The sequence below is a fragment of the Calidris pugnax genome, unplaced genomic scaffold (assembly GCF_001431845.1).
Source record: "Calidris pugnax isolate Ruff unplaced genomic scaffold, ASM143184v1 scaffold27, whole genome shotgun sequence".
In the NCBI taxonomy this organism is placed as follows: domain Eukaryota; kingdom Metazoa; phylum Chordata; class Aves; order Charadriiformes; family Scolopacidae; genus Calidris; species Calidris pugnax.
Genome location: NW_015090893.1, coordinates 17,734,036 through 17,748,123, shown reverse-complemented (window position 1 = coordinate 17,748,123; position 14,088 = coordinate 17,734,036). Strand labels below are relative to the sequence as shown.

Genomic DNA, 14,088 nt, shown 5'->3' with positions numbered 1-14,088 from the left:
GAAAAGAGGGAAAAAAAAAAAAAAAAAAAGGAAAGAAAAGAGAAAGAAAAAAAAAAAAAAAAGAAAGTAAAACACGACACAGGAATTGATGTAATGCCCTCCACAAATATTTGAAGGTCATCAGCCTTCGGAAAGGGACGGCATTGTTTTAGATGGCTTGGGAGCCAAGTCATTAAGAAAACGAGGTGCAAATAAAAACTGGAGGGGGGGAAGAGTGTGGGTTTTTTTTACACAACAGTTCCCTGAGCTGCTGTGTGTCCTGACTCCCCCCGGGCACAGGCATCCACGGGAGGCGAGACCCAGCCTCTCGTCCTTCCAGGCGTAGGAATCCCCAAAAAAATGTTTTTTTTTTTCCTTAGGGAACTAATTCTACCTGCGAGGGACGCGATTATTTCTTGTAAGATTTAGCCGGCTTTTTATTCCTGAGGGAAGATTCAGGGCCACTTTGGAGGATTTGGGGCAAGTTCTGTCTCGGCAACACTCGCGGGGGCTGCCGGTTTGGCCGGCGGTGGTAATTTGTGATGTTTTGTGATGTTTTCTTTTGTTTTCTTCCTCCTCTCGACCAGGCGAGTCTCGGCGGCTGCGTTCGTATGATAGTGACGGGGGCTGCCCCCGCGTCTCCCACCGTCCTGGGCTTCCTCCGCGCCGCCCTCGGCTGCCAGGTGGGCTGATGGAGATGCTCCTTTGCTGCCAGCTGGGGAACACGCTGCAGTCAAGCACAACGATGGGTTGGGACCTCAAAACTGCATCTGGGGACCTATTCCCCACCATGGCTCCAACTGGTGTCCCCACAGTCCTGGGCTGGACTGGGAGGCCGGACTGGGAGCCACTGGTGGCTCTGGCAGCGGGCAAGCGCCGCTCACGCTTGCCAAAATGCCAAAAAATTTCACGAAGCCACCCATCTCTCAGCACTAAATTGAATATGTGCAATTAAATGTGCTCGTGCATGTGCTAGGAACTTCATTATATGAGTCTTTTTCTATATATAAATAGTGAAAGATAACCTTAAGATGGCAATTCAACCCACCGAAGATGTCCCCTGCGTTATTTCTCTTTGACTAGGAAGCCCAGGGCAACTAAAAAGCCTCATTCAAGAGCCTAAAATTGGGCAAAAAACATGTTAAAAGGTGTCTATTCAAAGTGTCCCACAAAAATACCTTTTTTCCCCCCACTAATAAATTCCTCTCATAGAGTAACATAGTTCCTGACTCAAAAGCTAAGTGCTTGAACTTGTCCTCTTACTATTTTCATCTCTCCTGAGGTGTGGTAATTTTCAAATAATATGACATAAATGACATTTTGTCCACAGTGAGGGCCAGGGGAAGTGTCCCTGTGTTTAACGTGAGCCCGTGCGTCGCAGCTGGTGGGATCAGCTCACCGGGGAGCGAAACGGGGAAATTCTTTGAGTTTTTCTTCTGTTTTAAAGATCCCTGTTTCTGTGTCAGGTTTACGAAGGTTATGGCCAAACAGAATGCACAGCCGGATGCACCTTCACCACCCCGGGTGACTGGACATCAGGTAGGAATTTTCTTCCACCATTTCTAGGCAGGAAAAGAAATGCACGTTTCTTTTGAAAATTCCAGACTGTAACGTCACAGGGTGTGACGCAGCATTTGCCACCGTGGGGATAATCTTCAGCAAATGTGATGTTTTTTAAAGCATCTCTAGTCCAGAATAAATACACAGGGATTGGATGCGGGGCACGTTTTCCTGGGGAGGTTTGTGATTGTCCCTTGAGCTGTTATTTGCAATACTCTCATCTCTGCACTCGCAGCCCTGAGTCCTCTCGAGAGCAGCCGAGCTGAATTTAGAAGCGTGTTTGTTAGAATGAAATGCTGGAGCAAAGAAAAGATGAATACATTCATGTACTCAGTGAGCAAACCCAGGCTTGGAATACTGATCCACCACCACTCAATACTTCATGTATTTCAGGCTTTTGAAACTTCTGAATCTTGTCAAAATCAGATAAAAACGAGCACTAAGTGGGAGGTGTCCCTGCCCACGGCAGGGGGGTTGGAACTCAATGATCTTTATGGTCCCTTCCAACTCTAACCATTCTATGATTCTATGTTAATACATACAAGTACCATGGCTTAATTTCTTCTTAATATAATTCATCAGTATTTATAAAAAAGTTCTGAAATACTCATTCAAATGAATACTCGTAGGAAACCTGGACATCGGATATTAATGGGTCTGGCCAGTTTAACATTTCTGGGCCATCTCTTGGGGTTTCTTCGACCCCAAACCAGCCTCTTGCAGATACTGGTGTGTGCTGGGACTCACTGGCCCCTGCTTGTGCCCTGGCTAGCACAGGGCAAAGCACCACTTGCCACATCCTCATCCTTGAGGAGCTTCCATCTGGCTCCTTGGCAAAACGAGACTGTGCAGAGTGCTGGGACACAGAGCTGGGACTCCTCTCCTTCCAGTCTGTCTTTCCTAGTGGTTATTTTTTGGGGGGAAAGGCCTGTTTTGCACAGTGCAGTGCTCGAGCTGTGCTTGTCAGCCACAGCAGGCGTTGTCCCAGCTTCATCTTTGGAGAAACTGCAGGGCTGGGGGAAGCCTAATTCGGTGCAGCTGGAATTCCCAGGGGATTATAGCCAAACAGAAGGTTGGGGTATTTGGTCTTAATAATGCAAAACCGTAAATGAGGAAATTATTTCTGCACACAGACACAGCTGCTGCAAGAACATCCAGGGTTATCTACAACTGTGCAAGCGACTAATCACAAAATGCTAAGTGTTGTTTCCAGGAGAGATGAGAAGTGACTTGATAACTTTGATTTCCAGGTCATGTAGGAGCCCCTTTGCCCTGTAACTTAATCAGATTGAAGGATGTGGAGGAGCTGAATTATTTTGCTTCCAAAGGAGAAGGAGAGGTAGCAAATCACATTTTTATATCAAATTCTCACTAGTTAACACTGTATTAAGTAGTTCTGTAGTTTTAGAAGCATTTTACCTCTGTAAGGTGCATGGTTGCAGATGTGTTACGTTTTACAATCAGGAAAAGAAAACATCAATGCAGCAATAAAGCAACAGAGCACTAATTAAAAAGGGGCTGTGGCAGTAATTCCAGCCAATGCCATGCCTGATTACTTTAAAAGCTAAGACTGAATTAATTAGCTCAGCTGAGAAGAGCTGAATTGCTGTGATTTCTACATCGCTGATATTTCATCGCAGAAATTAAACTTACTGAAATAACTGTTTTTAACTGCAAGCTGAATGCAAACCAACTTCAAGCAAATCAGTTTTGCAACCCCTACTTCGAACTTCCATTAGTTTAAAAAAAATCCATGGGTAATTTTATAACGGAATATATTTTAGCTTCGTGGAGGACAGTCATTAAGTCAACCTTTAAAATATTTCCATTTTAGTGAATGACGATTTAGCTTGTTAGCCTTTCCAGCAGAGTAATAAAATAATTTCTCAGCAACTCCGACTGTTTTGCAGATATGTGTGAAAGGACCCAATGTTTTCAAAGGTTACCTGAAAGATGAGGAGAAGACAACTGAAGCACTGGACCAGGAGGGTTGGCTTCACACTGGGGACATCGGGAAATGGTTACCGGTGCGTCCTGACCAGATGCTCAGTTTTGATGTCAGTTGTATTATCCCATGTAAATTTCCAAGTACTGAACTTAAATTTCCAAACAGATCTATCTTTACCAAGGATTGAGTTAATATTTTGCAGAAGAAGCTCAATAAGTCAGTGAAGTGTTTTGTGGCCCTTCAAAGAGCTCTGTTAAAAGCAGACAGCTTACTGAGTCACTGGGGTTAAATAACTTCTCTGGGAACTCTCTTTTCTTTCTCCTGCCAGAATGGGACTCTTAAAATTATTGATCGGAAAAAGCATATATTTAAACTTGCTCAGGGAGAATATATTGCACCGGAGAAGATAGAGAATATCTATATCCGCAGTGACCCTGTCGCTCAGATCTACGTCCACGGAGACAGCCTGCAGGTAAAAGCTTAATTTTTCAGAAAAATCTTACTTTATTTTTTGTAAATTAAAGATAAAGAGCTGGTGTGACCTGAAAGAGCTTGGAGGATGTTGTGGCCAAAGATCAAGCCTTTAAATTTGATATAGTCTCACCCTTTTGGGTCTCTAGCCCTCTACCTTCCCACACTGCCTGCGGCAAAGCCAGAGGAAGGCAAAGACAGTGCTGCTCCACCACCACCACTGCCTGCACAATTTGACCAATCTCATCCTATTTATTTGCATATTTATACAAACACCTGCAGCTTCTGAAACCACTGCAATTCATCCCCCTACATTCCTTGCCCACAAACACGAGGTTTCCCTTGGCAGCAGAGTTTCCCTGGACCCACAGGCCCAGGAGCTGAGGGTGTATAAGTGATCTGGGCTGTGTTCTGCTCTGCCTCATGCCTGTGAAAAAAATAAGTAATTAATATCCAAGCAGAAAGCAAACTCAACTGAAGGTATTAAAATTGTTGTCACACAGGAACAGCCACAGCGAACTGTAGTTTTTTATCTGAGGAAAAGGCACAAACACTAAAAATATACTTCGCTCTGACGCATTAGCAAATTATTGACATAATTAAACAAGAAGTGATAAACATTTAGCAAATTCAGCTGGCTTGTGCATCCACTTCAGTACGATTAAATGTGATTCAGCTTTCGCCTGCAACTGTCCTTCTCCTTCACCTCCAGGCCTTTCTGGTGGGGATCGTGGTGCCTGATTCCGAAGTCATGCCGGGCTGGGCAAAGAAAAGAGGGTTTGAAGGAACGTACGCAGAACTCTGTAAAAATAAGGTTTGTCTTTCTATCTATCTGAAATACAGACATTTTTTCACTGTAGCGTAGCCTAGTTCGAGTAGGTGTCTTATTATTAATGATCTCAGTGACAAAAGTGATTTCCTCACTGAAACAGATCTATCTTTACCAAGGATTGAGTTAATATTTTGCAGAAGAAGCTCAATAAGTCAGTGAAGTGTTTTGTGGCCCTTCAAAGAGCTCTGTTAAAAGCAGACAGCTTACTGAGTCACTGGGGTTAAATAACTTCTCTGGGAACTCTCTTTTCTTTCTCCTGCCAGAATGGGACTCTTAAAATTATTGATCGGAAAAAGCATATATTTAAACTTGCTCAGGGAGAATATATTGCACCGGAGAAGATAGAGAATATCTATATCCGCAGTGACCCTGTCGCTCAGATCTACGTCCACGGAGACAGCCTGCAGGTAAAAGCTTAATTTTTCAGAAAAATCTTACTTTATTTTTTGTAAATTAAAGATAAAGAGCTGGTGTGACCTGAAAGAGCTTGGAGGATGTTGTGGCCAAAGATCAAGCCTTTAAATTTGATATAGTCTCACCCTTTTGGGTCTCTAGCCCTCTACCTTCCCACACTGCCTGCGGCAAAGCCAGAGGAAGGCAAAGACAGTGCTGCTCCACCACCACCACTGCCTGCACAATTTGACCAATCTCATCCTATTTATTTGCATATTTATACAAACACCTGCAGCTTCTGAAACCACTGCAATTCATCCCCCTACATTCCTTGCCCACAAACACGAGGTTTCCCTTGGCAGCAGAGTTTCCCTGGACCCACAGGCCCAGGAGCTGAGGGTGTATAAGTGATCTGGGCTGTGTTCTGCTCTGCCTCATGCCTGTGAAAAAAATAAGTAATTAATATCCAAGCAGAAAGCAAACTCAACTGAAGGTATTAAAATTGTTGTCACACAGGAACAGCCACAGCGAACTGTAGTTTTTTATCTGAGGAAAAGGCACAAACACTAAAAATATACTTCGCTCTGACGCATTAGCAAATTATTGACATAATTAAACAAGAAGTGATAAACATTTAGCAAATTCAGCTGGCTTGTGCATCCACTTCAGTACGATTAAATGTGATTCAGCTTTCGCCTGCAACTGTCCTTCTCCTTCACCTCCAGGCCTTTCTGGTGGGGATCGTGGTGCCTGATTCCGAAGTCATGCCGGGCTGGGCAAAGAAAAGAGGGTTTGAAGGAACGTACGCAGAACTCTGTAAAAATAAGGTTTGTCTTTCTATCTATCTGAAATACAGACATTTTTTCACTGTAGCGTAGCCTAGTTCGAGTAGGTGTCTTATTATTAATGATCTCAGTGACAAAAGTGATTTCCTCACTGAAAATGCAGTGGGGTTGAGGTGGGTACGGTGATGCGTGCTGACTGTGCAGACCTCTGCCAACTCCCACGTGGGGGGGACCAAGGGTCTTTGAGAGGACACTGGGATGGCAGCAGGAGAGCTTGTGTTTGCTCAGATGTCTTAAATCAGGACCCCAGCCTTATTTATGCACGTTCATTAATCCTGAGTAACCGAGTGGGATCAGATCAATGAGCACTGGTGCCACCAAATCATCCCACTGGTGTCTGTGGGGAAAAGACACTGAGGGGCTGGAGCGGGTCCAGAGAAGGGCAACAGAGCTGGTGAGGGGTCTGGAGAATAAGTCTTGTGAGGAGAGGCTGAGGGAGCTGGGGGTGTTCAGCCTGGAGAAAAGGAGGCTGAGGGGAGACCTTATTGCTCTCTACAACTCCCTGAAAGGAGGGTGTAGCCAGGGGGGGTCGGTCTCTTCTCCCAAGGAACAGGCCATGGGACAAGAGGAAACAGCCTCAAGTTGCTCCAGGGGAGGTTCAGATTAGAGATTAGGAAAGATTTTGACATGGAAATGGTTATTAAGCCTTGGAATGGGCTGCCCAGGGAAGGGGTTGAGGCACCATCCCTGGAGGGATTTCAAAGCCGGGTTGCCATAGTGCTTAGAGACATGGTTTAGTGATGGGTTTTTTATCAGAGTTAGGTTGAAGGTTGGACTAGATGATCTTAAAGGTCCCTTCCAACCTAGACAATTCTGTGATTCTAGGATTGCAAATTTAAGCATCTATGTCATATATGTTTGCAAATATAACCTTACTTTTCATCCTGAGGAAACACTTAACATCACCGCACTTAACTTTAATGCTTGTACATTTCTCCAATAGAATATTTACTAATTATGTATTGAGTATCAATAGTATTAAGCCTCAATAATATCAATTATGTATTAACTATCAATAACCTGAACGTTACTCTGAAACATGTTTTCTTGGTGAAGAACGACACTAATTGCATTTAAGTCTGACTGATATTTCATGAAGAATTTATGCATTTTAACCCAGGAGCTGCAGCAAGCGATAATGGAAGACATGGTACGGTTAGGTAAGGAGAGCGGACTCCATTCCTTTGAGCAGGTAAAATGAAACAATTAATGCATTATTCAGCACAGCCAGACAAGCAAATTCGTCCATTTGCATTGAATTGGGGATTTGTCAGCATTTGTCCTGTTACTACGTACTCTTGTTGCAGCTGCATGCAATGTTTTCTGAGAATGAGCTTTATTGCTGGCAAATTGCATTTGTTCCTTGGACAAATATTTAGGCTGTGATGCTGCCTTCCACTCACGCCTGAAATTTGAATTAAATTTAGTGAAAATTTGGGGGGCAGAGGTAAAAATCTAATCCAAGGTCAGGGATAATCTCTGCAGTCTGACAACCAGGGCTCAAGATAAATATCCGTAGGACTCTGGTGCTTCTGCCACTGAGAGTGCTGTTGAGAAACTGGGTCACTAATTACCATTCTTATAAACAACCTCGGAAATGCTGCTGGTTTACTTATTTTCAACCTGTGCACCAATTCTTTTCTGGTGCTTGTGTAAATATTTCTGTGACAGAGCTACAAACACTTCAGAAGGAGAGCTCTGAAGTCACCCACGGATCACATAGCATTAAAAACACAGTAAAAATAAATAAATCCACATTTTAAAATGTCTCAATGGTTATTTCTGTTACAATAATGGACATTTTAATCATTCCATATAATTAGCAAGGGCCTTTTTGCTTTTGTTTAGACTGTTTCTGGGTGGTAATTCTAATGAGTAATTCGCCGTATCTGAGTGCAGCAGAAGCACCGTGAAACATAAACTCGTTCTTCTTCATTTCTTGGTTACATATGCAAATGAAATGAGAGTAAGAAGAAATGAGTTTTAAAATGGAATTCATGATGAAGCACGGTTTGCAACGAATGTCATTGCCTGTGGTAGGAACGGTTTGCTCCAGCCATAGTCTTCACAATATAAAATGTCCTCAAGTGATGTAGTCTGCCAGCAGTTTGCAAATAATAAAGCAGGAGGAGAGAATTGAGGAGAGCATTGGCTTCTTTCTGAAAGTTAAGAATATTTTGCTTTTCAAAATTAAAGGGTTTCAAAATTGACATTTCTGTTGCAATACGTAACCTTTTTAAAACCAAACTTTGAGCCAATTATTACTGCTAATGCCCCTGTGGGATGGGATGGGATGGGATGGGATGGGATGGGATGGGATGGGATGGGAGTCCCTTTAGGTGGAAGAACCACTCTTTATTGTCCCTGTCCTTGTCTCCAGTGCCAGCACATGAGCTTGGACCTTGGGCTTGGATGTGACAATTCTGCCTTTGGTCTCCAAGCACTGCTCTCACTCCGAGAGCCTGTGCAGCGAGGGAGGGAGGCATTAAAACCAGAATTTTTGGGAAGGACGTCACTGGGGGAGGAATTGGACCACAATGCTTACAGGGGAAAAATGAATCACGTATCTAATGGGAACTTAAAAATTGATTCTCTGTCATATTCCTGCGACTCCCAGTCTTAGAAAATGCAAACTGGTCTGGTTTGGGGAATCAGGAAAGCAGCAGATGGCTGGGGCATTCTGTCTGAAATGGGTGGGCTGTGACCAGTCAGGCAGCAGTTTTTCCCTTTCTCCCGCACCAGCACTCCCATAAAGGCACTGGGAGGAAAAGCTGGCTCCCATCTGCGCTGCCAGCCTCCCCGCTGTGCTCAGAGGCACCGCCGCTAACAAGGGCAGCCTTGTAAAACCCCCCCTTTGCCTAGGATGAACGATTTCACATCATTTTAATTAGCTAGTAAACCCCCGTCAATTCTTCTTCCGTCGAGCTGCTCGTGGTGTGCCTGCAAAGCTTCACGATAATTTTGCAAGACCCCATCAGTGCTGCTGAATTTCTTTCCCCGTTGGGTTAAGATGGTGTTTCTCAGCACAGTTCTCCCCCTTTCCCTGCTTTTCCAGCCTTTCAGCCCTGCGAAATTGGGCTGTTCCTGTGCCACATACGGGGACACTGGCCCTCGCACTCCTCCTGGCCGTGCTTTGCCCCGGGCTCCACAGGGAAGAGACATTTCCCTGCTCATTCTCCCTTCTGCGCCAGTTTTTGGGAAAACAAGCCAGGAAAGCAGAGCAGCAAGGGGTGGTGGAGGGATTTAGTATCACCTTGGAAAAGTTGGGAAGGTGGGGAAAATCCCTGGGTTCCAGAGGTAACACAGAAGGGCTGGCCTGAGAAATTACGCTTCTTGAGTGGGATGCCTCTAATTTTTGCTATAAATATATCCCTTTTTTTTTTTAAATCCTAGGTCAAAGCCATTTATATTCACTCCGATATGTTCTCAGTACAAAACGGTTTGTTGACGCCAACGCTAAAGGCAAAGAGACCAGAACTGAGGGATTACTTCAAAAAACAAATAGAAGAGCTATATTCAAGCATCTCCATCTGAAATCACAAGGAAGAACCTTCTGAATAATGGACTTCGTAGCAATATTAGAATAATACTCAAAAGTACAGAGCCAGAATGACACAGCTGAAATGGATAAGCATCTGAATCTTACATTTGAGCCTTTCATTGTTCTAGGACTTCACCACTAACCATATTTTTCCTTCTTTTTTCCATCAGGTGTGATACAATTTATTTTTTACTTTATGTACACAGTAGGGTACTACTAAGAATTATGCTAAATTGCCATAAAATATACAGAAATTTCAGTCTATGACCAAGTAAATTATGGAAACTTACCTTGTTAATACCTAAAAACATTTCTAATTAAAATAGGGAAAAATTTCAGGTATGTCTGATAGTATTTGATTATATATAACCAAATACATTAGAAACTAAAATTATGGATAATTCAGTAATGTGGTCTACCTCAATCAATCAGTGATGGATGGTGAAAGTCTGTTTTCCCTGATCTGGAAACTTCAAGCTGGATATTGGTTTATATATTAAGTGATAGTTTTTATATTTTCCAGGACGTAAATTCCATGGATTTGATTTAACCATTGATGACCTAACTAACAACCGGAATAGAAATAGGAACGGATCTCCCTCTTTTTGTACTTAATAGACCTATTAGTATGTTACATCTAACGGATTAGCATTACCTTGAAATTACAGGAACGGGTTAGGAAGCGATAGGATAGGATTCCCTCTCTTTCCTTTCCATCCAAACTCAGTCTGCACATGGCATGCTGATTTTTGCATTAGGGCCTCCTTCAGCACAGAGCACTCACGGGCATCCCAGCTGCTCCCACCCAGAAGGTTGCAGAAGCATCCCTGGCTCTGGGGGAGCTCACCTTAACCCGCACCCTCCCGCTCCCTAATTTATTACTTTACATGCTGCTAATACCGCGTAGTCCAGTTGGACTAACTCCCTGCCAGAAACAGTGCTAAAGAAAAAGGAGCACAAAGGAATACACGCTGCGATTCTGGACGGGGCTTGGCACAACAAATTGGGTTTTTTCGGGAGAAAGGCCAGGCTGGGATGCAGCAGGGGAGGGCATCCTTCGGCTGGCCAAGGAGGAGGAAGAAATATGGCTCCGAAAAGCCCCCGGGATGGGCAAAAAGCTGTGTTGGAAGGTGTGGTGGTGTGGTAAAACGTTGGATGTGGTTGCAGAAAAGCCTGCTGAGAAAACATCCCCACGTTCAGATGTCTGGAAGCCCCAGTTCCCACTGTCACCACTTCCAGTTGGAATAAAGAGCAAGGAGTCTGGATGAAACCTGGGCTTTCGCAACCAGCTGCAGGAGATAAGTCCCATGTGGAACAGGAAGGGACTCCAGAGCTCTCTCCTGATACAAAGCACGGTACAAAACACTGAGAAGACTTGTCACGCCGAGTCGCTTGAATACTTGGGACAGTCGGGTGGGTTCCTTCTGCTAAACAGGGTCCTAAATGTATATGTGTATTTTACTAGCTGCTGCTCGGTGCACCAGTGCGTACTAGCATGGAGCTGTGCCTGCTAGATCTTCTTTGCTAGGACAGTGAAAGCACACTTAATTTCTCTCTTAAACTGGAATCCACAGTAGACTTTTGAAGCTCAAAGTTTAAATTTTTAAATCTAAGTGACCTCTTATTTTCCCTCTGAAATTCCATTGCATGCTTCAAAACGAAATAAATTGAATGAATGAGTTAGTGTTACACAAAGACTGATTTATTACAGTAATTTCAGAACAAAACGATACAAAGGAAGACATAATTTAACCGCTCATAAAAAGAACATAGTGATTTGATTTATCAAACGAGGAAGGATTTGTCTGAATCCCATTTTTGTGCTCGATTCCTCATTCGCTTCCAGCGCAATGACTCATATCAGTCCAAAGCAAATAAGAAATACTGCTCCTGTGATCTGATGGCATCGCACAGTTATTTTTCACTCGTGTGCACAGCAACGATATCCCTGGGGAATTTGCGGCTGCCACGTCTACGGAGGATAGGAATTACTGGATAAAATCTGGCTCTCTAGGTCAAGTCATAAAGGATTTTCATCTCTGCGGAGTCTAGTTCATCTCCTTTTTGTATCAGCCAAAAGACAGTCATTCCATACGCACGCTTGAAAGCAATGAAGAATTAGTCCAATTTCCTGTTTTAATGTGACATATTTTTAAAATAAAAAAAACCCCAACAAACCCATCATCTAAATAAATTAATGTGACATATTTTTAAAATAAAAAAAAAACCAAACCCGTCATCTAAATAAGTACCGAAAAACTATTTCCCACTGACATTTTTCTACCACGTGAGTTTAATTTGCTTTTCTCCTAAAAATGATTTCACTTAACCAGATTTTTCTAGACAACTTATCTCTGACTTGAAGTAGAGAAGATCCCAATATGAATTTATTTATGGCTTAGACGGCTGTTATTTTTATGTATATAATGCTGAAAAATATATCTGTCGTCTTCTTTTGGTATTTGATGCAAAATGTCAGATGCACTAGAGCCAAAGACACGAACACCAAACGAATAAAAAAAAAAAAAGAAAAAAAATACAGATTTGGCCACACTTGGATGATGCAAAATTTAGGAGAAATTGTGTTGTCACGCCAAAACTGTGAATACTTCCAGAACTTGTGAAAAGCATTATAAATAAACTAAAAGCTCTCCTCAATGCTTTCCTGTGTAATCAGATTTTCCTCTGCAGGTCACTCCCTCTCCCCATAATCATAGAAAAGTTGTAAGAGATAAAACTTGAAACGAACACACGTGTAACGTGTGAGGTAGGCACAAACACGCTTCTCTTCAAATTCCATGTTTGTTTTGCATTGAGGTTGCTTAAACTGAAATAACTCCTCTGACCCCAAGGAAGAATCCCCAGTGCTGTCCAATAACCATTTTTTTCCCCCTCAAGATGTAACTAATTACAAAATTAATTTCTAATATTCATCTTATTGAAAGAGTTGAGCCTCAAGTGCCATTGCACAAGTGGCAATGTGAGTTCCTCTTTTCTGTAAAGAGCCCAATTCTGGATGGCTTCAGGATGACTGGTTTTAATTAATCACTGTCATCTGGGGGTTCATTCCACAATAAATCAATGAAAAAGTACAGAAGCTCAGTGAAATGAGCACGACTCCCATCTGCTGCCCCAGGTGGGCTCAGTGCTGGTCAGTCTGGCTCCTGTGACGGGGCTGTCGCTCGGTGTCACCGAAGGACAAAGGATGAGTCCTGTATTCTTGGATGTTTTAAATGTGGGAGGTTCTTCTGCGCCTGCGAAATCACCAGGAGACTGCCTCCAGTGCTCGTGTATAAAAACCAGAATGAAATACATGTTTCCAGGAAGAGAATATTGCTTAGCGATGTATTTTGTATGTTCTTTGCTCGATATGTTGCACAGAGAAGATACTCTTCTGCCACAGAAACGGTCACAGACACACACGGGTGTGAGCAGGCACCACACCAGTCAGTCTTCACCCCAAACCGGCAGGAAATAAACAGCATTATTCTGTCCTCAAAGGTGCATTCGCAGGTTAAAGTGGTTGATTCACATCAGGTGAGAGAGAGAAGGTGAGTTGTTTATTGATATAAAAGTACTATTTTGCAATCTGTCCTCACTGTTAGTAAGTACGTCTCAGCATCAGTAAAGTCCAGTGTCATTTTTGCCATGAATATGAAGTTCTTGCATCTAACAGGAAATAATCTGAATTAATCTTCTGGAATGAAACAATTTATTAGCCAAAATGGGTGCCAGGGAGCAGCAGCATCGGGTACAGCCCCTGCAGGGGCCAGCAGCAGGGCAACAGGAGTGGGACCAGGCAGGGTTATTCAAGATAGACTTTAATTTTGCATCAGGAACCAGTGGCTGGGGTTTGTTTCAAGGGAAACAGCCATCCCTGACACCGCCTGCCATCATCTTCCAGGTTTCTTTGCCCCTGGCCCGGTGGCCATGTCACCCCAGGGCTTGTGCCTGGCTTGGGGGGACCCTCTTCCCTCACTCTCCGTTTCTCTTGAGCAAGTTTCACTCTCTTTTTCTCTCTTGGCAAGTTTGCCGATGACACGAAGCCAGGTGGCATGATGACACAGCTGTGGGACGGGATGCCATCCAGAGAGACCTGGACAAGCTGGGGCGGTGAGCCTGTGAGAACCTTGTGAGGTTCAACAAGGACAAGTTCAGGGTCCTGCTCATGCATTGGGGCAATCCCCAGTATCAGGACAGGCTGGGGATGGAGAATAGCCCTGCTGAGAAGGACTTGGGGGTGTTGGTGGATGAGAAGCTCAACATGAACCGGCAATGTGTGCTGGAGCCCCAAAAACCCTCCACATCTGGGCTGCATCCCCAGCAGGGCCGGGGGGGGATTCTGCCCCTCTGCTCTGGGGACTCTGCCTCCAGCTCTGGGGCCACCACCAGCAGAAGGACATGGAGCTGTTGGATGGGGCCAGAGGAGGCCCCAGAGATGGTGGGAGGGCTGGAGCCCCTCTGCTGGGAGGGGGGGCTGAGAGAGTTGGGGGGGTTCAGCCTGGAGAAGAGAAAGCTC

The 14,088-nt window shown here is 43.9% G+C and overlaps 2 protein-coding genes across 2 annotated transcripts in view; both read left to right on the top strand.

The window, feature by feature from the left end:
• Nucleotides 1–11,726, top strand: part of LOC106891451 (long-chain-fatty-acid--CoA ligase 6) — an 81,063-nt gene extending 69,337 nt beyond the window's left edge. Inside the window, exons 20-21 of the mRNA XM_014947998.1 lie at nucleotides 7,149–7,220; nucleotides 9,422–11,726. Of these exons, the coding sequence (XP_014803484.1) occupies nucleotides 7,149–7,220; nucleotides 9,422–9,562 (213 nt within the window). The 3' untranslated portion in view covers nucleotides 9,563–11,726. The remainder of the gene's footprint in view (nucleotides 1–7,148; nucleotides 7,221–9,421) is intronic.
• On the top strand, nucleotides 567–6,214 carry LOC106891283 (long-chain-fatty-acid--CoA ligase 6-like). The gene is made up of 9 exons (XM_014947732.1): nucleotides 567–662; nucleotides 1,446–1,518; nucleotides 2,790–2,878; nucleotides 3,450–3,566; nucleotides 3,816–3,959; nucleotides 4,671–4,772; nucleotides 5,054–5,197; nucleotides 5,909–6,010; nucleotides 6,173–6,214. The coding sequence occupies exons 1-9, from the start codon at nucleotides 591–593 to the stop codon at nucleotides 6,212–6,214; spliced, it is 885 nt and encodes a 294-aa protein (XP_014803218.1). The 5' UTR covers nucleotides 567–590.
• Nucleotides 11,727–14,088: the final 2,362 nt, after the last annotated feature.